Below are 22,724 nucleotides of genomic sequence, written 5' to 3'. Positions count from 1 at the left end.
GCCATTCTCAAGTTTCCCTCATTAAAAAAAAGGAATAAATTTCAACAAGGAACATATACTTGAGTGTTCTCAACACACACCCTTACAATCAGAAACATATAAAAAATAATCACACTCCTTAAACTAAGTATTTTGCCACATTATCACCGTAAAATTAGATAGTAAGATCCCAGCATCAACCGAATTTTTTTAAATAAAAGTGAAAGTCAATATTTAAATATTGCATACTGTCATTCCTTTCACTTAACAGTTCAGCTTGCAACACCTTCCCCATGCTAATTATCCTGGTTTGTAGATAGCAGAAAACACAACTACACATTCACCTGCACAGAGTAAGGCATAGATAAGCTGCAGATGACCACTGCTGGTTTAAAAGGTGACCAGCCAAATACACTATTTAAAGAGCAAAATCATTAATACAATAGCTGTTAATTAAACATTTTTACATTACAGAAACAAGACACCTGAAAATTACCTCCTCTCTCAAATATTCCTCAAATCAGAGAAAATCAAAATAACAATTTTTGATTGATTAGAGGACTGCAACAAGATCCTAACTATGCAAGCAAAAATGGCATTTTAGTCTTTATGCAAGTCTGTACATAAAGATAAGGTAAAGATATAAACCAAAATATCCAAAGTGAGTTCATGTCCTTATGACATTACTTTAGCTCCATTTTAAGAAACAACTGCTAGATCCCTAAACCAAATCTTAATGCGGTATCAGTGCACTAAGACATTCCGAACTGTTAAACATTTTCCAAAAAAAAAAAAAAATCAAATTGTTATATAATTTAAAGAATTAATTTAAAAACATAACTAAGAATTGAAATTGACACCCCAGCTAGCAGGAGAATATAAATTGACATAGAATTGTAGAGTTATTTAGATTGGAAAAGACCCTTAAGACAAGATTTCAACTGCAAACCATGACAATATAGAGGATAAAATACAATTTAAATCTCTATTTTCCATAGACCAACTCAAACAGATATACAAGAGTATGTACTGTCCCACACAGAAGTACACAGTAGCAAAAACTCAGAGTCCCCAGACACCAACAAAAGAAACATTTTGAAGTCCATATTATTACATTTGGACTTAAAACCATATACTTGATAAGGGTATTGGAAAACCTCATCCCAAGAAAACTTAGAATTCTGAAAGAAACACATGAATCTATAAATATATGAAATTTTACCTTCATTTTTCTCCCTAAAAAGTTAACAGGACAGCTGGATTTGTATATTTTTTACACAACTCAGAGATGGCTTGAGTGAATGGTTTTCTAACACAGATCTGCTTAGTTAAGAGTGAACCACAAAATTTCGTTGTTCATCTTCAAGAATACTTGAGAACTAGGACAAATCTGGCTGAACCATACCTAGATTGTGATGCCAAAAGATTCAAATGAAGGCTCCAATCCTGCAACTGGATCTGTGTAAATAGTTGACAGGGCATACAAGCAACTCCACATAAATAATTAATGATCATAAATAAATAATGATCATTGCGTTGAGGTGTTTCTGTATTTATTCTGAAACAAACTTGGCACTATTTGCATTTCTAAGTGCCTTCTATTATAGTGACAGTTCAATTTCTGCAAGTTATTTCTCTAATAATAAAATACAAGATTATCAGCCATTTTATGAAAGCATTGATATAGTTACACAACTTCTGAAAAGCATGCTACTATTTTTGTCAGGTGGCTACGTTAACAAATTGAAATATAACACAAAGATAATTTGTACCTAAAAGCAAGTAAAATTTTAATGTTTTCCACAGTTTTATGCAGAATACAATAACGTTTAAATGGAACATATTTCCTGTTCTATACCATTGTACCACCCACCTCTATATCTGTATTTTCAACTCACAAATTTTCAACATCTTTATGCTGGTGTAACCACAGCTATAGTTCATGTTCTGTCAGCATTTCCTTTATAAGCTACATTCTTCATGTTTGTTCCTTGGCCATAAAAATTCACGCCAGGATGAAACTTTGTGTAGGAATTCCTATACTAGCAAACAAATTTTAAAGAGTATAATTTAATACATTTTATTTCTTCAATTACTTCTAGAGGATGGTGAAGTAGGAGTTAAAACCCAGCATTTCTAACGTATTTATTTTATTACATGAAAGAACAGACCATCCATAGTTAGAAGAATAAAATAGGTTCAACATAATTTTTGTCTATATCTTGTATTATTTACCAGCTACAAGATGGATAGAGGAATAGTTTGGTTTATCAACTCTATGCAGACACAGAAAGACACACAAATACTACTCATTTAAACATAAACCTAGCAGCTCAATTCCAAGGTTTAACATTTCAGCTGCTTTAAATCTCAGGTACAAAAGATTGTCAAATACAACACAGAGTACTATCAGCCAAGATGTACGAATCTGTGCATTCAAAAATATTGTCTCAGTTCAGAAAATGCACTGGTGTATTCCATTACATAGGGAAATGTACACAAGGTTTCAGGATCATGTAAATTTTATAGTCAAGTTACAAACCTGAAAAAAGTTTCTTAAATGGAAACACTGACACAACCTTCACTATAGTATTGCAAACAGCAACGCTATTTTATAAATCTTAAACACTGCTTTTTTTAAAGTAGGTGTGGCAATTATTAGTGTAATGAGGGATAAATTATAAATATAACACCCATAATTTCAAATTTCAAGCAGAAGTCCACTTGGTTGACTTGCTCAGGCGTTTCTTTATTTAAACAAGTAGTCAAAATTTTAAGGAACTACTTTTTGTGTGGTATTCTGCACTACTCTTCTTTCACCTAGAGAATATTATAATTGCCTGTTGGGAAGTTCTTTACATAGGCTCCTAATGGCAAGAAAATTCCATAGTAAATCTTTCTTTTTTTTAAATGATGCATTTACAGCCTTGTATTTTTACAATTATGTCCAGTGGATGCTTTTTCCACTGGCTTAAGGAATGAAATTTTGAACTAAAAATCTCTCCTCATCTGAAAATTCCAGCAAAGTAAAAGTTATAACTGGTAAGGGAAATGGTAGCAGTCCATTCCAACAAAAATTTTAGTATCAAAGGACCACTGACTGTCAGCTTTATGCTACATCTCTCATATCTCTAGAGAATTGTAGTGAGAATTTGCCCTTGACTAATGGTCCTGCCAATTTCAAGCCCTGACTGTACATGTATTCTCTACCTGGAATCAGTGGCTACAAAGCGGCCAGCGTATCGTTAGTCACAATACAACAGTAAGGTTGTGAACATACCTGAGCAATGTTCAAGGTCTAGAGCATTGGAGGATGGGCAGGACAAGACAGGACAGAACAAAAATAAAGGAAGAAAAAAAGAAAAGACAAAACAGTGACTATGAGGCCAGCCTCAAGGATCCCCAAGTCAGACTAAGCCCCCCCATTCTAAGGTTTCAAAAGAAAAAATGTAACAAAACAAACCCCAGCTCTCAACTATTCTAGTACTATAACATTCCAATACAAAAGTACAACAATGCTTTAAAAACCAACTAACAATAACCAGTCTCCTACTGTCTGTCAAAGGTGTACTTGAGGCTGGCCTTATAGGAAAAAAAAGCAATGCAAAAAAAAATCATATTTTAAATCTCTACTTTTCAATTTAACATTCGTAAAGCAATATACAAATGATAGGAATAACAGTGTCCAATTAACCTAATATGATCTCATAAAAAAAAAAAAAAAAAATCACTCTCTGTACCTAAACTGTTTTGCTTAGTTAGCTATAGCAAAGAAAAGAGAAAAAGAATAGTGCAGATTCTATGCAGAATTAAATCACATGTTACAGCGCAGTACAGTACCTGCTTATTCAGACCTAGCATATTGCAGACCATATCCCTTGAATACGGCTGTTCCAGCACATATCTCAACAAAGCAGTCTGTGGCTCAAAGAGATCCTTGAAAAAGAAACAATCAATCACATACAAACATATATTGCCTCGAGGTTATGTTTAATACTGAGCTTACATTTAACCGAATAAACAATGCAAAAATGAATGTATAACTTATGCAGGTATGTATTATCTGGGAAATCATCTTACTCTCTGGTAACTAAAAGAAATGATGAGATAATTATAGCTCTTATGTGTCAGATTTTATGAGGTCCAAGTAGAAGAACATTCTTCATCCAATAAAAGGATGGTACACTTCTTGGAACAGCCTTGAACTCAAAGGCAACAAGGTAAGACAACTGAGGAAATGCACCAAAATGCATAAAAAATCAGGACTGATGTGAAGAAATCAGACATGAAACAACTGCTCACTACATCTTCCAACAACCTGAATCACTTTAAATAAAAATGTCACGTGGACCTGAGTTCAAAACAAACAGAAGGAGCTGATTCCACATGCAACATGAAGCTGAAATGTGGCACTCCTTGTCTAAGGAATGTTGAGGATACTAAAAGCTTACAGGGACTCAAGAAGAGTCTGAACAAGTATTTGGGAGATGAAGGTTTACTAAATACAGAGAAACCACACTGTGTCAGGAAACACACAAAATTATAATGGCTGTAGACTGTGAGCACTATACATGTCACTAGATATACTGTATTTATTTCCTTTCTTAGACATCTAGGGTATGGGGAATGGGATGCACGACAACATGGATTTATGTCCTGATCCTTTAAATTCTTTCAGTACACCACTATTTCATGTTCAGAGTTTTAAGTTTAAACACGCAAACTTTAAGTTTGAATTGTAAATTATCTTTCCTGTGGAAAAATGAAGAGCACAGATAAGAAGAAAATACTTTCCCATTCTCCTCCATCTAACCAATTTTGCAATCAATTCTCAGCTCTCACTTGCTCTCTAAGATGCACACATCCACAAAGCAGAATCCTGGACAGCAGTTATACCAAATACTACTTTCCAGGTCCTCCGTATAAAGCTTGAAATCATTGAAATATCAAACATCTACACCTTCAAAGTTAGATATTCATGGTTTAAATTTTTCCCCGCTTTTATGACACAGAAGGTTTTTTTGACTGGATATAACAGGTTTAAGATGTTTAATAAGGCATACCTTATCATATGGTAAGAGACCTTTCAAAGGAAAACGAAGGGTTGTAGGATCCAGCTTCCATGAGTTACACATGGCACCTGAGTTATTTACCACAGGAAGAAGACTACAGCGACCTACATGCAATGAAACAAATTCTCAACCAGTGAAACTGGCCCATTGCCTAATCATTTTGATGCAAAAAACTGGCCTTGGCCAGTTTTATGCTCTCCTTCAATTTCCACTCTTTAAAGGTTTTTACTACAGGATTGCTTCAAATTGATTTTATTTTCCTAACTAATAAAACTAACAAAAGTTTTTCAACTAATAAAATATCTAAGCAGTAAAGTCCCCATTTATTCACACTGGGTACCCCAAAAATAAAAGTATTTGCAAATATCAGTCTAAAAGTACCCTCACAGAATATTATGAGAATATTGTTCCCCTGCCATTGCTTGACCTAGGGATTTGATTTTGGCAGACTGACCGTTTCCACAAAAAAAATAGCCTTATAAACCTTAGTATAATTTAGTCTTTCAATTTGCCTTTATTGACCCTGTGAGCAAGACTGTATTCAGTAAAGCAGTTAAACACAAGTGTGTATATTCCAATTAAAGTCAATGAAGATCCAGTCAGCATAGCCCAGTGAGACCAAAGCATACAAAGTTATTTGGTAAGCTAAATTTACACTTGTTAGTCTGTGTACATTAGACAACTAGCCTTTATTTTAGTTGCTTAAACATAAGCATCTGAACTGAGCCCCAAGCAAACCTGTATATCAGCATGTAAATTTAGGTGCCTCAATTTCGACCCCTCTCAGTTCAAATTCCATGACTTCCATTATCCAAACTGGCCATACTATTATCAGATAACACAAGAAGTAGATAAATATTTATTTCTTCCTTTCAATTGTATCTACACAAGTCATTTACAGATACAACACTTGGAAAAAATAAAATGTGATCCCTACCAGTCATATAAATAAAAGCTATGCCACACTTTCAATACCAGAATAGCTAGATGTTTCTGAAACAAAATGCTTTGGGAGCATTGCACATGAATTTACATTTTTAATCTCTGCACTAAAGAAGCTCCATCGCAATAAACCTTGCTCAGAACTAATGCAGCTCTTATTAAACTACTCAAAGCAAAGAGAAGACATTTTTATCTTCTGAAGAAGAATGCAGCAGGCATCACATTAAAACAGCCAAATTTTGATCATCAGATTTCTAACAATAAATGAAGGTGAGCATTTCTTCCACAGAAAAGTAGAACAAGTACCCATCTGAGCAAGGAAGCACTCATCCAGAAGCCTGCAACAACAGAGAAGAGGCTGAGCAGCTACAAAAGCTCCAATGGAAACTGAATTCAAAACACTCCAAGCCTAACATTCCAGTGGATATGTACTAACTCAAAATCCTAGGGCACAGAAAACAATTTTCCTACTCTTCTAGTGACCTGTAGTTACAAACCATATGACCATGTAACAACCAGCACACTTCCACTACCAGCAGGTAGCAGAAAAATTATTTTGATCACATCAATGAATTTTCCCCTTCAAAAAAAACCTGAAGGGAACCAAGTCTGAGAACAAACTGACAAGGGTAAAGGTACTAGATGAAACATAAGATCTGAATTATTTTGCTTAGATGATATGGCTCCCAAAGAGTTCTAAGAAAAAATAGTTCAAAATAAATTAATTTATTTTAAAGTCATTTATTAAGTAATTCTCTTACCACAAATAGAATTTATTCTTGCTGTAGGTCTGAAGGTATCCACAAAATCTGACACTAAATTACCTAGTAACTGGGTGAGAAGAGGAGAAAAAAATTAGGGTTTAAGTTCCAGACACTGATAAGGAATATTTTATATATTTAAAAATATGTATGTGTATGCTTTTTAATAAAATATACAGAAATCTACTAAAATAACTAGCTTCCTATTTCAAAAAGTTGGAAAAATCATCTGGAACATAAAACCACAAAATGGCATTAGAACGGAGGCACAGGAAGCACTCTTCCCCATTTGCACTCAAGTAGGAGTTAAGTAAGAACTGTCTCCTGTGCAAATTATGTTATATGAATTCATAACACATAGAAACAGATTATTTAAAATAAGCTAGAATTTCTGTTCATAATAAATCTCTGCTGCTAAATAACAATTCCTTATAGAAAAATGATCCAGATTACTACAATCTACTTTAAATCTTCTTTCAAAAGACAGTAAAACTTTTCCCATTAATATAAGGAATTGGGATTTTACCCTTTTCCAAACACCTAGTTATTTTAACAGAATGCAAAATTAAAAACTGGATTGATATTATGATATTTTTTGGAAACAATGACACTTTTCATCCCACCAGAGCCCCAAATATCTCTGCATAACACAGAAAAAACTGGTGAGCTATTTAAAGTGAATTTTCTTATCCTGAAGCCATAGAGAAAGCACAAAGTGGTAAGTATGCATGACCTGCATTTCCAAACATATTCAACGAAACCAACTCAATGCTTCAAGAATTTTGAGCGTCAGACCATAGGTAAAAATTATGTCAGTTTCATGTAAGAACACAGGAAGCTGCTGCTGCAATCACATCAAGCCTGTATCTTCATTTATATGACTAAATGCAGAGCTTACTGTTGAGCAGATTTTAAATTTTCACATAAACTTTGTTTTAAAATACAAGTGTTGTGTGCAACAAAATTCCAGGGTACATTATTTTATATTATGTCATTACCCAGTGTGGAAGTTTTCCTTCAGGATATAGTTTTCTGATTTCTGTAACTGCAAAGTAGGCAGGCAGCAAACAAGCATTTCTTTCTAAGATGTAGGCTACCACCTATAAATAAAAAAACACATCAATGTAAAAGACCCTGGATAGGGTAAATGAGTGTGTAATCTGTCTACCAGTCTGAGACAGCCACTAAAACAGATACAAGAATTGAAATACTTTTTCTTAAGTTGTATTCTGATTATAAAACTTCATTCTCAAACCTGTTTTTAATCGTACAAGCACAAGTTAGACTGTTTGAGCCTAATTAAGACCACGCCTCTATGTCTGCCCACAAAGTACTGAAAACAATTACTATTTTTATTCATTAAGAAAAAATTATTAATCATTATTATATCCTATACATCTTACCTTAGGCAAGTCAAACATTGAGCTTGACTCTCTTATTAGGGATTTTAACACTTTCTTACAATATCCCACAAAAGCACTTTGTTTACTGCATAAACTGCAATTACAGTAAAGAATTAGAACACTAGCAGTAAGACTTTCCTGTTGAGCTACACCAACAATCAGAGCTATCCCAACCATCAGAAACTCACTAATAACAAGAGAATGAGGCCTATCTTCCTTTATAGTGGTACAAAATCCATAGTTACCTCTCTTGCTGCTAAAAGCTGCTGTACAACAGCTGAGCTCACAGTGTTTGGTATTGTTAGGATCTTCTCTAGGATCACTTTCAGCAGATCACGCACACCCTGAAAGGAAGCACATGAAATTAACGTTCCCAGATATTCTTTTTTCTAGCAGAAAGATTACACAATCAATGTGGTCAGACAATATTTTAAAAGGAAAAATAGTTCCTGCTGCTAAGTGTCAGAAGACAAACTGCTACTGAGAATATTAATACTGATTACATTAAAATTTAACATTAATTACATTAAATTCCTTAGGAACTTCTCAGTCTTAGGATGCTCCAGAAGAGAAAGTAATTGCAGGTATTCTGATGTGTATCCAGAGACATCCAACCTATAAAGCCTTTTGCAGCCTGACCAGAGCACAATGTTGCATTTTATGTTTTCTGTTCTAACATGCTCAACAATGCAGCGAGGTGATTCTCTGAAAGATATGCATGGTTTCCTGCTCTTTCTGTTGGACCTGTACCATGCCAAAGACTCGGCTTTCAGGAGCTTTTTTGCTATGTAGCAACAGAGGTTAAGGCAGATGACAGAATTCCAGCTTTAATGCTTGACAGATTTTATTTTCCAGCGTTTACCACTTCTGCAACTGCATTAGGGTTATTTAGCTTGCAACTGAAAATGGAGGAAAGGTACTGTAACAGAGAAAAGAGTATAAAGACTTGCACTGTAAATACAAAATTATCTCTTCAGGTAAAGTTCAGAAAGCATTAAAAGTGCTCACTGAATTTTCTTTTGTAAGAAAAGCAGACTTTGAAAAATTGGATGTCACTGAGATAAAACCATAAAAAGCAAAGGTAGCAAATAACATGTCTCTGCCAAGAGAAAGGAATGAGTGGAATATACCTTGTAGTCTACACCTCCAATAATCTTCCGAACCAATTTAAATGTTAATGCCCACAGCTGAGTCCTTTCCCACTCAAGTGTATCGGAGTTTATCAGAGATTCACAAACCATCCTAGCAGAAGACACGCAAGAATGAATGGCAGATAATAAGCACATGTTTTCCAGCAGTAACTGTACAATGTCATTGCAAAAATACCTCCAATGTAACATCTTCCATGTATCTAATCAATTATTCCAACATGGCTCACCTAGGTGGCAAAAGTCCAGTTTCTACTGCCATTGCTAGGCAGTCATAAAGAAAAGAAATTCTTTTAGGACTATGTTGGCTATGAATGAATCTTACAATCCACTGGACACACTGTTCATGGGACTCCTGAAAAAACAACAGAGGGGAGAAAGAATGTATTTGCAGGTAGTAAAACAAACGATAAAATTCATATAGTATCCTACTATGAAAAAATGAAACTAACACAAGATAAATCGGTAGAAGTGATCCAGTTGCCCAACTTATAGTTTTTCCTACAAGACTTTTCATCTTATTTTGAAGAAGCTCACTTGTCCAGCAGAAGTTGGTCAGTTGTCCAGTACAGTAAACATTTCCCAGCTTAACCACTGATTTCTATACTTAACTTTCACAATTATAATCAAATTCAGTGAAAATAAAGATGAATAGGCCTCCAATTATGGAGCAGTGTTTGGAGGTATCTAGCTTTTGAAAGGTGATTTTTTAAACTTAACTATCTTATTTTTTCTCTTTTACCTACTTATTCACTTCTACCAAAAATTCAGTAAAAAACGACCTTTTAATGTTTATTTCTTTAGTGTTACACTTCTATTTGCTTATCTTTATTCACAGTGCACACCAACCTCTGCTGAACAACTATATAACCCTACAAATCTCAAAATTACCCCTTTTTCTTGCAAGGTCTTCCTATATTCTTTACTACGCCATGTCTGAACCCAGATTCTGAATGACTGGACACAGACCTTATAGCTTAAGTGTTTGTCTACTAGAAAAAGTAACTTTATATTAAAAAAACTATATAAAGTACAAAGACATAAGCAACCAATCAAATGTTAACCTGAGAAAGACTGCTCCAAAACTGTCTAAAAGCTCCCAGGCAGCTGATCAGTTTGGTTCTCTCATCTTCAGGAGTGTCCATAAACATCCTAATGCAAATAAGAACATTAGTTACTAGCAGTACCCAATGAAATAAGTAGAAAAATATATTTATACATAAAGTCTTGCATAAATAAAGCAGTATTACACTTACCCAGGAAAAGCTTCTTCAATTACTTCTGTTTTCTGTAAGAGAAAAACGCCAAGTGAGCTACTGCTAGAAAGTTTTCTATGACTTATCATGGCCCCAGGATGAAGCACAAAAGACGAAGTCACATTGTTATGGGACTAGACCAGAGAACAACAGGTGTGATTTTTGCTAAAATCATACTATTCCAAAAGTGAGATGCTTTGTTTTCATATAGACATACAAATGTTGCAGATCCAGATTAAGGCTTTGTTTCATTGTTTTGGGGTATTTTTTTGTCTTCTAAACACCAAAAGATTAATTCACTTCCCAAAGCTGGAGAAGTTGTTTGATTGTATTATTACAGCTCTCTTATCATAAAATGTGAAAAATTGGTATAATTTTGAATTCCATTAAGATGTTGCCCCTCTTACATTCCATGATGCTCAGCTACACAAATCAATTAAATACAATTACTTTCTCATCCAAATTTAGATCCATAGCTTTTAAAATTTGATTTTATGATGTAATGGTCTTGTACTAGGTAAAAACTAAACATGAATATCCAATTTATCTCCTGGAAGACCTTCCTTTATCCCACCCTTTTCTGTTTCAACTACGTTTTGCTCAAAGGCTTCTACATCATTATTCTAAATCTTCAGTAAATAGGTTCTGGAAAATATTATCCTAAAACCTTTCCTACCTTTTGTAAGAATTTCATATTATATTCAGGCATCATCTATCACTGACCACTGTGTTTTCATCGTTGTACTACAGACATAAGAGCACATAACAAAATCAACTTTCTGGTGTTCCATTTCCATCATCTGGACCAGGTTGCCCGACACTGCTACTCAAGAAGCAAAGGAGAAGCTGACACTCATCTACTCTGCACAGAAAGCAAGGTAAGGTTTGTTACTGTCCACCAAGTCAGTACCAACAGCAGGGAAAACAGTAAGTTGCTATTTTATCAGTTATGGCTCCAAAAATACAGAGAAATATTCTCAGGAACTATTTTGTTTATGCTCCTTATCAATCTTAGGCAGTGTTACAACAAAGGCAAATGACAATCTTAAAAATGTGAAAACAATCTGAATAGCAGCACCAAAATGAGGAATCAGTCACGTGTAGGCAATTAATATGCTACAAGCAACTTCACACAACACAAAGAAAAGTACATCATGCATTTTATGTCAAAACTGAAAGGTTGGGCTTTTCTCTCCTCCACTGAAATTCATCATATGGAAATAATTTTCAATTGCTCTGAGACCTACATATTCTTTCCACTCGAGACATTTCAATCAGCTTCTTTTTGTCTAAAATGTCAGTCAGACTCCCACTCAGGATCAGCTCCTGTCACCCAGTGCTTCCAACTGTGAATGTCTCATATCTACCAAGAAGCTCATTCATTTATGCTCTACACAAGTGTGATTAATGACCCATTGACTTGGCTTAACTAATTTAGTATCTTCCTATCATAAGGCCACCCCCCCAGAGAGGACAAAGAGAAGACTGTGGAAGTACTTTTTCTGGATAATGCTTTTAATACTACCCCTCACAGCATTCTTCTGGACAAGCTGTTGAACTGTGGGCTAAGCAGGTTCACAGTGTGCTGGGTGGAAGAACTGGCTGGAGGGCAGAGCTCAAAGGAGTGCAGAGAGTGGGGCTGCATCTGGCTGGTGATGGGTCACCAGTGGTGCTCCTCTGGGCTAGAGTTCAATATATTTATACCATGGTGCAAGAGTTGAATGCACCATTAGCAAATCTGCTGATGATACTAAACTGACAAGTGCTGTTCACTCTCTTAAGGGATGAGAGGCCTTACAAAAGGATAGACTGGAGCACTGAGCAATCAGTGGCATGAAATTTAGCAAATGCCAGATTCTGTACCTGGGACAGAGTAATGCTGGGCACAAGTATAAACTGGGAGAGGAGTGGCTGGAGACCAGTCCTGCAGAAATGGATCTGGGAGAGCCAGTTAGCAGCAGCTCAGTGTGAGCCAGCAGGGAGAGCCCAGGCAGCCAAGAGGGCAAATCCCATCGTAGGGTACAGCAAACCCTGTGTTCAACCATCCAGACGAAAGAGGTGATTATCCTGCTGCACTCAGCTTTGGCATGGCCACACCTCGAGTACTGTGAGCAGCTCTGGGGCCTTGAATGCATCCATGGATAGGCAGCAGAGCTGGGTAGAGTGTTGGAAGAAAGGCCCTATGGAAAATTGTGGAAGCCTTTGGGCTAACTGCGCTTCGTTTTGCAGGCAGCATTGTGCGTGTGCATTTCCACAATCTGATCATGCCATTATGCTGGCTCGCCTACCCGGGACATCCATCTTCTCGTCTCCTTAAAAACTCTCTAAACTGCTTATTTTACAGCAAACTCAGGGCTCTGTAATTCAGCATTGGCTAAGCAAGTTGTTTTACGCCCAGTACTACTGTCGCAGCTTTCCTATGAAGCCCAGCGGGGGCAGATGGCAGCCCTGAACAATCACCTTCTCTCATGGCTGCCCCGCCGCCGGGAACAGCGCGACACACGGCCGGGAACGGCGGCGGTGCTCCACCGCACCGACTGCGCCATGAAAATCAAAAGCACCTCTCCCACCTGCTTTTCATCTCCTTTAGGATGGCCCCACCCCCCCAGAGGGAGCACGGCAGGCCGCAGGGACCCGGACGTGCGGCGGGCCTGCCCACAGCACGGTCCCGGCAGCGGCGGCGCTCCGGGGACGGACTCACCACCACCTCCTCGAAGATGCTCTGCAGCTGCGTCTCCATGGGCACCATGGGGATCGCCATGGGGCCGGGCCGGGCCCCGCCGGGCCCTTTGTCAGGCGCAGGCGGCGGCACCCACCCCGCCTCCTCCCGCCCCTCCGGAAGCTCCGTCCCGGATCCCGCTCCCCGGGAAGCGCCTGCTCGGCCCGGCCGTTCCGGGCGGCGCCGCCCGCCCCGGCCTGCCCGCGACCCCTGCGGGGAAAGCAGCGCCTTCTTAAAACTTGGGAGTGACTTGGTTTTGTTTTTGTCTTTACGAAAATATTCGTTTGAGCTTCCTTGGTTTTTGAACAATCTTTTTTTTGGATAATCTATTCAAAGAATATTTTGGTGAAATGCTGGTTCTGTTTTTTACCGCAAGGACCCCTTATGCTGATATCCCTCTCTTGCAGGGCTGATCTCCAGCCACTACTCCCCCAGTTTCTCCTTGCGCCCAGTTTGGTGTAATTACTGTGGAGTTACTCATTCCTGTATCTAAAGACATCTAACAATACAGAATCACAGAATTGCAGCATGGTTCAGATTGGAAGAGACCACAGTGGATCATCTGCTCCAGCCTCCCTGCTCAAGCAGGGCCATCTCCGAGCATGTGGGCAGGATTGTATGCAGACAGTTCTTGAGCATCTCCACTGAGGGAGTCTCCACAACTTTCTGGACAATCTATTCTGGTGCTTGGTCACCTGCACAGTAAAGAAGTTCTTCCTCATGTCCAGCTGCAGCTTCCTCTGCATCAGCTTCTGCCCATTGCCTCTTGCCCTATTGCTTGGCACCACTGAGAAGAGTCTGACTCCATCTTTTTGACACCCTCCCTTCAGATACTGATAAACATTGATGAGGTCTCCTCTCAGTCGTCTCTTCCTGAAGCTGAAAAGGCTCTCTCAGCCTTTCCTCATTTGAGAGATGCTCCAGTCCCTCAGTCATCCTCTTAGGCCTCCACTGGACCCACTCCAGGAGCTCCATGTCACTCTTGCCAGAACTGGACACAATAAAATGCAATAGTATTACATTTAAAAATGAATACAACAGTATTATGTTAGAATCACGGAATTATTAAGGTGGGAAAAGACCTCTAAGAACATTGAGTCCAACTTTCAAGTCCATCACCAAACCACGTCCTCAGGGTCTACATCTACACATTTTTTTAACACTTCCAGGGATGGTATTCCACCACTTCCCTGAGCAGTCTGTTTCAATGCCTAACCATCCTTTGAGTAATTTTTTTTTCCCCCCAATATCCAATCTAAACTTCCCTTGGTGCTACTTGAGGCCATTTCCTTTGGTCCTATAACTTGCTACCTGGGAGATGTGGCTGACCTCCATCTGACCACAGCCTTCTATCTGGTAGAGACCATTACACACACACACACACACATATATATATATATATATATATATATATATATATATAATGCAAAAGTTTTTATACTAAAAAGAAAAGTAAAATGCCAAATCAAGACAGTTCTAAAATTTTCTGAGCTGTCTGTGGATGTTTGGCTGCAAATATCCAGCTGGTGCTGGTAAACAGGTATAAACTTACATCTTCAACAGAAAAATTAAGCTGATCTGATCAACTATCAAACTGCTAACTAGAGGCCTCAGTGCAGTGAAAAATTAACATTTTCAGGCTTGGAGTTGAGCAGAAAATAGCAGAGTGTACTCGTGGGGGAAACGCTTACATGGAATTAGATAGACAATAGCTTGTTTTAAATGTAAACAGCTTTTGTGTAAATAGGCCTGGAAGAATACATAATATAATGAGAAATGGTATAAGTAACTTTAAGAAGTACCATAGAAGACAGTGATACATGGGGCATCAGTGCTTGCACAGCTAACAGAGATGTGTGTTGTAGCCAACAGGCACAGGATGCATTGAAGTCAGTACTTTCTTGTCAGCAATGGGAAATACCTGGTTAGGAAACAAATAATGCTTACATGCATATTATTTACATACATATACTGTAACAGATATCATTGAAAACAAACAGAGGGCATGCAATTGAAGATCTACTTGTGCTTGCTTGTCTTGCTCTTAGAATTGGGTTGCCCTCAGTCTCAACATGAAGTTATTTATTCTGTAAGAATTGTTCTTTCTGCTTTTAATTGTATGCTTATTTAAATAGTGTTGCATAACAATCTGACATGCCCATGTGTGTCCCATCAACCCCCAGTGTCAGTACTTGTCCATCCTGGACAGACCTCCTCATATTTCATTAAAAGACAATGCACAGGGGAGGTTCTCTCAAATTCTGTGCCAAGCTCCTAAGCCATTCCCACAGTGACCCATAAGAAAACTGGAAACTGAGACAAAAATAAGTTGTTTTACTCATCATAATATCTTATTATTTTGAGGACCAGTCTACTATTCTTACTTTTTGTATGCCTTACTGCCCTGTCACACTCCTGGGCTAACAGCCATTCCTATCCAACCCTAATACGTACCAACATACAATCTGTCCACTACTTTGTGCCTAATACAACTTTAACTTGATTTTAAATCATTAGCCAGCACATGTTCGAAACAGAACTTATCATGCAAGCCTAAATCTAACTGGTCATATTTAGTAAACAGACTTGGTCTAATCCTAGTTAGGTTCACAGCTTGTCCCAAATACTATACCAAATTTTGAATTTTGTAACTGAACCACTGAACCATGTAATAGCCTTGAACCCCCAAAGAGGTTCAAATCGTGATTTCTGTCCTGAATGAACATCTTGTCTAACCAGATCTCATTTTAACAAAACTGGACTGCCTATGATCTTACCTTTATGTAGAAGAGTAGCAGAAAGAAGCCTCTTGGTCAGGCACAAGAAGTATTACATATTATGTAGATGATTATGATTAAATTTATTGCTAATACAGTATCTAAATATTGCCAAAGCAGTATACAACATAAGCATGTTATAATATATAAATATATTATGACCAGCTAGAAATATACAGGTTTACAGTCTTTGGCCTTGCAGAATGCACAATGGCAAAGCATCAAAGCATGGAGCTGCTTTGGGATTCTGACTGGATTTTGGTGCTTTTAATCACCTACCCAAAAGTGAATGTTTCTCATCTTTGGGCTGGATGTACCCTGTAGGCATCCCTTCCAGGACAGGAGGACCTGCCTAGAAGCTGCCTGCAGCCTGGGAGACCAGTTTGCCCAGTTGGCCCAGTCTCCAGCAGTATTTTAAACAGTTTTGCAGGCTGGTGTGTGCCAAAGTCAGTCAAAATCATTACAACTCCCCGTCTCTGAAACGCGTCATTGTGGGAATGTCCAGACAGTTCCTCCTGGAATGCTCACTGGGTGCTCTTATCTTAGCACCATTCTCACTTGACATTCTTATCTCCGGACAAATCGTATTTCCCACCAGAGACAATTGTAAACAAGAAGGGTGTGTGTATGGGAAAGGGCACACTTGAGGACCTGACTAACTTATCTCAGTCACGCTTTGGCAGAGAATCTCGTTAATAGGATGGATCTGGGAGCAAGGGGTGCTGCAGCAGGTAAGTCCTAAGCAAAGGTCATCCTGCTTTGCCTAAGGGAGCCAAGTACCCAGGTGGAGAAAGAATACTGCTATTAACCCTGGAGTGGCTGCACCCGGGTGTGTCTGCCAAGGCAGGAATCACTATGAGACTCTGTACTGAATAACAGAGCCACACATCTCACCAAACAAGGCAGAAAAGCAGCATTTGCATCAGGATGAAATGACCCTCTTCATCCAAACACAGAAAAAGCAATGCACTTTTCAAAATGGTTGTAAATATCATATTACTCTATCAAAAACACTTTCATCAAAGTGACCATTTTAATGTTTATATGTTTACAAGAAACATTTATGAGAAAAATGGTTAAACTTTGAGATGTTTATCCTGAGTGAATGCCATTCATTTTAGAAGGTAGATGACAAATGAGTACAAAGACGTTTAGAATTCACGGTGTGTAGGGTCTGTCTAGTTCTTCATGGCCTTAGAAGAATTGTGGCTTCTTAATAGTGAAAATTGAAAGTGTCTGCAACACGGTGCTATTCAGAAGTTACTCTCCTCATTTTCCTGACATGCTTGTTAACATGTATATGGCAGAGATGTCCTGCCTGTGTTCTTTGAAAATATCTTCTTCCTCAAAGTGTCAGATGAGCTGAGGACTGCAGTGTAACTATGGGAGAATGGGGGTTTTTTTATACCCTCACCCTCCATTTGAATGGTGTCTGTATGCAGAACAACAGTCACTCAAAGTTATGATTTAGTAATTGACAGCAGAAAGGAGCATTATTTCCTTCTTCCTTGTTTTTGTTTCGTTTTTGGTTTTTTTAGTGTTATGTATTGATCATATGGATTGTTTGTGGTTTTTAGTGTGAATTTTCTTTTGGTAGGGATGAAAATAAGTTTTTTTTTTAACATATGAGTCCCTTGATCTTGAAAGAGAAAAGTTTGGGGTCTTGGTTAATATTTATTAAGTTTTATAAACAAATTTTATTGGTGAGAAATGTTCTAGAATATCATAACTCATCATGTGGATAGTAAAGTATGTAAAGTTAGAGCAATGGTTAGGTGAAAGTAGCAAAATCAGGTATATGAGATCACATCCTGTTCATTTTAGCTGTTGCTGAGCAGTGCTTAAACAGAATGAGAGGTGGCACAGCTGGGACATCAGACCCCAGCTGACCAAACGGATACCCCACACCATATGATGCTCAGCAATAAAACTTTGGGGAAAAAAAAAGAAGGCATAAGGAATGGTCAGAGTGATGGTCTCTGCCTTCCCAAGTAACGACATGTGGTGGAACTCTGCCTTCCTGGAAGTGGCTAAACACTTGCCTGCTGATGTGAAGTAGCCATTAAGTGATTTTGCTTTGTTTGTGTGAGTGGCTTTGCTTTACTTATTAAGCTACCTTTATCTCAACTCACAAGTTTTCTCATTTTTACCCTTCCTGTTCTTCCCTGCTTCCCACAACAGAGGACAGCATGAGTGGCTGTGTGGGGCTGAGCTGCCTGCTCAGATTAACCCACAAGGGTGCTTTTTGGCACCCAGTGTGGGGTCAGAGGAGTTGAAGATAATGACAGATTTGATAGGAGAGTGCTCCACTGGATTTACAGCTGTTACAGCTGTTTAAGCTGTAATTGGCAGGCTGCTGCTCTCACTGACGGCCTCCTTGCTTTGCTCTCTATTAGAATGGAGTGATTGTTCGTGGTTGCTGTATGCTGTAGTGCTTATCATCTCACTTTCCTGTGCCTGGTAACATTTTGATAATAGCACTGGCCACGTGCCTGGACTGACAGATGGTCTGGTCATTGCTGCTGTTCCTGTACTGCTGTAGGCATGTTGTAACTATAGTCTGAACTCAGGTTGAAGGGGCTGTGAGCTCTGAATAACACCAGGCTGGAGCAGGTATACCCCAAGGTGTTTGTGGCTGTGGATATGTCCATAGTGGAGCGGTTACACTCCTGAAAAATAGAATCATAGAATCATTTAGGTTAGAAAAGACTGCTAAGTCCACCACTAAATCATGTCCCTAAGCACCACATCTACATGTCTTTTAAATACCTGCAAGGATGGTGACTCAGCCATACTCCGAGGCTTGACAATACTTTCTTTCGAGGAAGAAATTTTTCCTAAGAGCAACTAAAAGCCTTTTTCTCTTGTTCTGTTACTTGTTACCCAGAAGAAGAGGCCCACCTGGCTACAGCCTCCATTCAGTAGTTGCAGAGTAATAAAGTTCCTTACTAAGCCTCCTTTTCTCCAGGTTAAACAGCCCCCGCTCCCTCAGCCATTTCTCATAAGACTCATGTTCCAGACCCTTCCCCAGCTCTGTTGTCCTTCTCTGACACACTCCAGCCCCTCAATGTCTTTCTCATAGTGAGGTCCCCAAAACTGGACATGGCACTTGAGGTGCGGTCTCACTAGTGCTGAGTACAGGGGACAATCACTGCCCTGCTCCTGCTGGCCACACTATTGCTGATCCCAGCCAGGATGCCACTGGCCTTCTTGGCTCCCTGGGCACACGCTGGCTTATGTCCAGCTGCTGTTCACCAGCAGCCTCAGGTCCTCTTCTGCAGAGCAGCTTTCCAGCCAAGGGAAAGCCTGCAACCTGGAATTAAGTCCGTGCCAGCGTGGTTAGAGGAGGAGTTAATTATGGAAACTTATAGCCTTTTCAAGGGGCCCAGGCGCGGAAATTGGTATGGATACAATGTTTAAGTATTGTAACTCATTGCCTGAGTCGGGCGCTATAGCAGAAGCCACCTGAGCAGAGGGCAAGCCTCTCAAGAACCCCTACAGGTTTGACTCAACCTGAATAGGTTTTGGCAACCAGGAGGTCTACACAACACACCTCCTGTCCTGAGCAATCACTACAAGAGATGGAATCCCAGTCATAGAAGAAGGCAAGTCAATGGGCATTTTATAGACATTTTACAGGGGTGTCCCATATAGTAAGGGAGTGATATCTGTCTGTAAATTAAAGAATGATGATGTTTGTGTGTGTGTATATGATTAATGAGAATGTACTGGATAATGTGGGACTTGAGCATGACACAAACTGTATAGAATAAGGAGATTGTACTGATTTGGGTTGCAGTGGAGTTTATTTTCTTCATACCAGCTTGCATAGTATCATGGTTTGGATTTTTTAATGTATAATTATAAACATTATAAATTTAATTATTTTAAGTTGCAGCTCATGCAGTGCTCAAATTTAGAATCAGATCAACATGTGAATAGTTGCACATTTATAGTCCTAGCAGGCTATAGAGGTATATTTTCATAACAGTGAATCCTTCCAGTAACCACCAAGTTGAAAAACAAATAGATTTTAAATTGTACTTAAACAAAACCTTTTTATTTTTTATTGAATTTTATTTGGCTGTTTACCATTTCTTTTTAATTAGCACAGTTATAACTACTGAAAAAAAGCTCGTGTAAGAAGCAGAAAAAAGTTGAGACAAAGATGGATTGAGACTAACAGGGAGTAATCCTCTGATGCTAAATAAGGAAAGGGATCTGAAAGCATAGGCATGACACAGAACGTGAAGTAAGAAACTGTCTCCTTTCGTATTGGTTTCATATATTTAACACTTTCTTTCAGGGTAAATTCTCTGGATGATAAGCTTTTCACCGAAGAGTTGAGTACTTGAGTATTTTTGCATTTTATTGCTTAGCAACATTTTAATTCTAATCTCCACTTAAATGTTTGCCTAATGCCAGTTCTTATCTTGAACAGTCAGGTTCCCTGAACACAGATAATGTTTTTCAGCCTTTGACCTTTCAGAGTAGTTTTCCTGCTTGCTTTGGCTTCTTGCGAACCTAACACTGATGCAAAAGCTGAGATCTCATAAAAAGACCTATGTGCAAAGTACTAGAACTCTTGAAGGAGTACCATCTCGCTCTCAGCTGACACAGCTGGGGAGGCTGAGAAAGGCAGAAGACGCAGACAAGAGGCAGATCTCGACAAAATGGAGCTTGAGGATGATATAACCAGGGATCACAGAGTATATTCAGAGGAGATGTCTTTAAAACCAGAAGAGTACACGAAGAAAAAAACTGTCTTTAAATACAAAGTCATCTGTGCTGTAAGTAGTGCTGCTCTTCAGGGCTGCTAGTCTTAACAATTCTCAAATCTGCATGATATTTGAAAGTTTCATTGTATCAGTATAATCATTCTGAGTAGCTTAGTATTTGGTAGTTAAAATTTGACTGCATGAGTGTGTCGCTGAAACTGCAGGAGCTTCACTGGTACATTTCTAAAGTTCTTCTGGTACCTAAGAAACAATTTTTTTTAACCGGCAGTTTTTGTTGTACTTCATTAACCTAACAGTTCTTTTGCATAGTGAAGACATTGCTTCGATACTTTATTTTAGATATTGTCTTAAAACAGATGTGTTTGTGGCCAAAGCAACCACACTTCCTTTTTGCTTACTTTTGCATCTTTACATTTGTCATTAACAAAATAGAACCTATAGGCAAGTCGTTGGCAAGAAACGCTCAGGAAGCAAGGCACGGGAAAAGCCTAATTAAATGCTTTGTAGTATTGTCAGTCCCACATCTCAAATATCGTGTCAACTCTTGACCTCTTCCCCGAGGCTTTAAGAGCTATGCAGTTGCCTTGTAAATAATAAATGTAGGCTTTTCGTTAAGTTTTTAAAATCTTTGGTTGTGTCTTCTGCTTGTAACCACAATAGAAACAAACATTAAACGTGTATATGTTTGCACAAGCTCTTGCATTTGTAAATTGAAATTTAGAGAAAACTGCAGATGTTGATTTTAGAAAGGCCTGCAACTTAATTTTGAAAACAGCCCTATGAAAAAGAGAGTCAAGCTTCTACACTTTTCAGTTCAATGTCATCAGAACAATTTCACATAGTACAATTTCCTATTTAATGCTGCATTGTGCAAGGATTGCATAAAATATGGGGGAAATACTGGAAATTGTGAAAAGAAGATGAAATAGCAGACATATTTTTCCTGAAGTCATCAGCTAAAAATTAGTCATGAGAAACAATGTGGGAAAATTGCGTAACTATAAAGGAAAGTGAATACCTTCAAGAGGTACTTGGAAGAGTAAAGTGAGAAATTTAAGCATCCTAAAACATATTCATCCTTTCAGATGCACTAGTTTTCAAATGCCCACCTCTACAAAACCCAAAATCTACATATATGAGGCGTAAACTGTTAATATTCCATTCCACACTATTTATGTTTTTGATAAATCCAATGTATTAAATACTTTCTTGGCAACTTTTTCAGCAGAGAATTGTATACTCACATTTAGGAGTCACACTCCAGTAGGTCCTCCTGCAAACAGAGCATATGCGTTAGGAATAGCTTTTCTATGTATAAGTAGGTGTAATCCTGAATTTAGTCATAGAAGTTGGCTGTAGGAAGCCTGAGGATTTGAATAGGTGCTACCAATGCTATTTCACCTTAAGAATGAATGTCCCAAAATCAAGGGTGTTTGTGTAAATGTTGTAATAAATGCAGCATCTTATTCGTATACCTGATAGCAGTTTTTGGGGTTTACTTCAGCTGTCTCATTATCTGAAGACGTGGGAATGTTTGTTGCTGTAATAGCTGCACTCTAATTTGTACTTCAATTCAGTATCATCTATTTGTTTCCATTACAAATGTGAGTTTTAATCAAAATGAAGGGTAAAACCATAGTGTCTTTAAGGTGAAAAGTACATGCCCTGGTGATTAGGCTTATCTGTGCTCAGTGAAATATGACCTGTCAGGTTAACTTGGCAGTGATATCCTCCCTACTGAGAAAGCCTGGCTGCTGGTCTACCCCAAAAGAACACCCTAACACCCTTAGACTCTGCTGACTGAATGTGGGATTAAACTTCTGCCTTCACACCTGAGGTCTCTTTTCAAGGGACTTCAGCATTTCTGCCAGTTTGGGTGATCTTTCCACACGTCCTTACTCCACCTGTGTCTCTCATGCAGTTCTCTC

The 22,724-nt window shown here is 38.4% G+C and overlaps 2 protein-coding genes across 3 annotated transcripts in view; one reads left to right on the top strand and one right to left on the bottom strand.

Annotated features, from left to right (window-relative positions):
- The window catches only part of MED23 (mediator complex subunit 23), a 37,628-nt gene extending 24,227 nt beyond the window's left edge, over positions 1-13,401 (bottom strand). Inside the window, exons 1-11 of one of the 2 annotated variants that reach the window (XM_014874200.2) lie at positions 13,263-13,401; positions 10,562-10,593; positions 10,370-10,457; positions 9,536-9,660; positions 9,288-9,399; positions 8,403-8,501; positions 7,753-7,854; positions 6,755-6,824; positions 5,043-5,155; positions 3,820-3,915; positions 3,260-3,277 (exon numbers count right to left, since the gene is read on the bottom strand). In XM_014874200.2, the coding sequence (XP_014729686.1) occupies positions 3,260-3,277; positions 3,820-3,915; positions 5,043-5,155; positions 6,755-6,824; positions 7,753-7,854; positions 8,403-8,501; positions 9,288-9,399; positions 9,536-9,660; positions 10,370-10,457; positions 10,562-10,593; positions 13,263-13,322 (915 nt within the window). In that variant the 5' untranslated portion in view covers positions 13,323-13,401. The remainder of the gene's footprint in view (positions 1-3,259; positions 3,278-3,819; positions 3,916-5,042; positions 5,156-6,754; positions 6,825-7,752; positions 7,855-8,402; positions 8,502-9,287; positions 9,400-9,535; positions 9,661-10,369; positions 10,458-10,561; positions 10,594-13,262) is intronic. The other variant, XM_014874201.2, reaches the window with a different exon arrangement.
- Positions 13,402-20,611: 7,210 nt separating this feature from the next.
- The window catches only part of LOC106851899 (ectonucleotide pyrophosphatase/phosphodiesterase family member 3), a 34,921-nt gene continuing 32,808 nt past the window's right edge, over positions 20,612-22,724 (top strand). Inside the window, exon 1 of the mRNA XM_088161784.1 lies at positions 20,612-20,847. Within this exon, the coding sequence (XP_088017910.1) occupies positions 20,731-20,847 (117 nt within the window). The 5' untranslated portion in view covers positions 20,612-20,730. The remainder of the gene's footprint in view (positions 20,848-22,724) is intronic.

Source organism: Sturnus vulgaris, chromosome 3, assembly GCF_052056855.1.
Source record: "Sturnus vulgaris isolate bStuVul1 chromosome 3, bStuVul1.hap1, whole genome shotgun sequence".
NCBI classification, from domain to species: domain Eukaryota; kingdom Metazoa; phylum Chordata; class Aves; order Passeriformes; family Sturnidae; genus Sturnus; species Sturnus vulgaris.
This window is presented reverse-complemented; position numbering and strand designations above follow the sequence as displayed.